The sequence below is a fragment of the Mizuhopecten yessoensis genome, unplaced genomic scaffold (assembly GCF_002113885.1).
Source record: "Mizuhopecten yessoensis strain PY_sf001 unplaced genomic scaffold, ASM211388v2 scaffold10311, whole genome shotgun sequence".
NCBI classification, from domain to species: Eukaryota; Metazoa; Mollusca; class Bivalvia; order Pectinida; family Pectinidae; genus Mizuhopecten; species Mizuhopecten yessoensis.
In genome coordinates, this window is record NW_018408483.1 from 8,084 (window position 1) to 11,364 (window position 3,281).

General features: G+C 35.8%; 1 protein-coding gene across 1 annotated transcript in view; it reads right to left on the reverse strand.

The window, feature by feature from the left end:
* Positions 1 to 785, reverse strand: part of LOC110460056 — a 2,756-nt gene extending 1,971 nt beyond the window's left edge. Inside the window, exon 1 of the mRNA XM_021512761.1 lies at positions 650 to 785. Within this exon, the coding sequence (XP_021368436.1) occupies positions 650 to 728 (79 nt within the window). The 5' untranslated portion in view covers positions 729 to 785. The remainder of the gene's footprint in view (positions 1 to 649) is intronic.
* Positions 786 to 3,281: the final 2,496 nt, after the last annotated feature.

The following is a 3,281-nucleotide window of genomic DNA, read 5'->3' on the forward strand; positions in this document are numbered from 1 at the left end:
AAAAAAACCAACTTCAACACAAAGTTTTTCCAATAATTATCTGACAATTGTCCATTCAAATGTTAGGGTTATTTTGTTTAAAGAATGCAATGTGGTATAATTAAAAAATGTCAGACTTAATAAAAGTTGTTTATGGTCGAACAACTAAAGTAGTACAGGATTTACAGAGAAAATACAATTAGAACTTGTTTGCTTTCTTTTTCCGTGTATTTATAACGACAGATTTATCAGCAAAAATTATGAACATCATCAACTCTTGTCCAATAAATATTTAATTTGGAACTATAACTTAAAACAAATCAGATGCATAATGACCAAAAAGAGGGAATGAAACGCTAGTAACTCAGCCTCCTAGTTCGCTTAGATATATACACATGGTATTAACGCATAATTGTATATATTTCTATATTTGGCGTTTAATATAAATACTTTTACAACTTGGCAAGTGTAGTAAGATAATGACTTGATTTTCTTTATATTGTTACAAAAAATTGCATCTTATGAGAATTAGTCCATTTCGTTATGATTTGTGTAGAACAATTTGATTTTATAAACTAGGTCAAGCGTCGTGTGTAAAAAAATACCGCGTTCATGAACCAAAACCAATACCACTATTCGGTACAATACAACATTAAAATGTATGCTATACCTGAGTGTTGGTAAAAGTCAAGAAAGGTGTAATAACTGTCCTCTGAATTCGAAGAGCTTGAGTCTGAGCTGCCTGACATTGTACAAGACTGCCACGTACGGAAAAGCAATGTCTATAAATAACCCAGTGGGATTACCTAAACACCTACTAGCATTAATGTAATGCTTAACAATTGTTAAGTATAGCCATAACTTCCGAGAACTACCAGTGAGACAAAAATAGCACCTATGTCATTTTTGTTCGTTTGCCAATATTATATTGAAATCTGTATGGCATGATACTAAATAAAACCCTACACAATGGCCTTCTTACTAGTCTGTTTCAGCATTGGACACCATATATAATAGGTTTATAATAACAGGTCTTACTAAAACAGCACGTCCACAAGTTTTGCAAATGGTTTGTATAGTTAGCATGATTTCCAAGAAACTAAATTTAAATAGTATAAGGTTTCTGTAAAAATTGCGTTTCTGGCCTTTCAGTTTTTCATAACTCAGTGTTATGATAATGAACAAATTAACTATATAAAGAGCTTCCACAATACAAATTGATATAAGTGTAGTTAACTAAGATGTTTCTTCTTAGTACCATCACCCCTGTAAGTTATAATAAGAAATAAATCCACCTGCTGTTACCTACTGCATGTATCGTAAGAGGCGACTTATGTGGGAACCACTGCAGAATTAGGGATTTGCATTTGTGTCCTCTTTTTTCGGGGACACAACAGGGACCAAAATAAATCTCTTGCGCCCATTACAATATTTGGAATCTTCTCTTCTTCTCACTACATATAATTTCCTAGCGCCTTTCTTTCCAACACCTCACTTTTGGCTTTAATGTTGTATGTGTGCACAGATGAGGAAGGCATTTGTATGCTGTGCCCAGGCCAGGAAATACAGATGTCCTTATAACTGGTAAATGGTTCACCTATTATCAGTATGATGTGAACTGGGAAATGCTGTGCTGGGTGCCTTCGGCGTGGTATTTCAGTGAGATAGTACTATTAAGTCGACATCACAAGGAGGCAAATACACCTACATATCTTGTCTCCGACAAACATACACACCTGCACGCTTACACAACACACATGGAGGCACGACCTTAAATTACTTTAGCTGTCAATAGGACGTTAAACAATATAGAACCAAACCAAACCTTATTAGTTGTGTAGTTGGACACAGCAGCGAGAGATTACCAAGGACAGGCAGGGAGGCTCGAGGGCATATTCGTTCAGCCTGAGGTTGTAATCATAAAATTTACCCATTGTCTTCATCAACATGCAACTCTTGAAATCGTGAGTGGTAATGTATCAGTCAGTAGTCAGAGAAAGCTGTTGAATATCGAAACAACAACTGTGTGAACACCGTAGATTTGGGAAGTAGGAGCTGTTTGCCAGATATTTCTAACAAAAGAGTGTTTAGATTCATATTTTTTTCACGGATTCTACTTTCTTAGATATTCATATTTATATATTTCAAAGATATCCTTCAGGGTCCGTCTCAACCGCGAACTCGGTAATTGAATTTCTTCAATGCATTGATCTCTATCCTTTTAGCCTCGTCTTCCTTCGTCTCCTCTTCTCTTTCAGTTTTTGTTAAATCGTTTCTCAAACTTATTTCGTGGAATCCCTTTTCCCCTTAATTCGCTGATGTTCTTGAGGCGATATTTCTTTGATATATTGTTTGCTTCCGGTACCTTGTATTTGCCGTGATGGGATTTAAAGTACATGCAGAGAATATCTTCTGTATAATTTTAATGTCGACTGCTTTTTTCTCGGCAGCCACAGAGGATTTATTGTCTTGAAATCTAAAAATAACTAGGTTCCTCTCACGCCTCTTGCGTTCATTCATCTCAGTTATCACTGTGATATACGATCGACGTGGTTAATAAGTTTTAGTTTATTTAAAGGAAATCGTCCATTCATGGGAAAGTGAAATCAAAATATTTCACAACCTAGTTTGTAGGTCGTCTCAAAGTGGTTCACAAATTATTATCCGTTGTTATAGGGTCTTTGCAACCAGCCAATATCTTTCTCAACTCCCTGGGGAGCATACAGCCGATGGTGCCATTTCGGCACTCAAAGCTAGCTACAATTCAATCACTGCCCAACCACGTACTCATTTACAGCTGATTAGACTAAAACAAGAGGAGTAAAATACCGTCAATACACGAGGAACTTTATATGGAATCGAAATTACAACAAAAGGGACTGAGGAGACACCAAGAAACCTATTGAACGACATTAACACATAAAACTAATATGGAATCATGTGTTCATAAGGATACGCGTTTCTTAGACTCGTCGGTATATTTATCCTGTACACTCCAGGATCGTATGTAGGTCAACAACGATCTGTAGACATTCGGAAACTAGGTCATGGATACGAATGTAAAATTTCTTCAAAAGTAAAACATTACTGCTTTATCACTAAGTCATTTAGAACCTTATGAGAAGGTGACATGAAGTGGATTAGGATAAACATTGATATAGAGATGTTATATACGATGATATTACAGATCAAATAAACTAGCAGTACACCAACGAATCCGAATAATACCTGTAATAGGAGAAATGTATCATGATATCTGCATAACCGTCATGCGAAATAGACATCATCGACACATAATTATT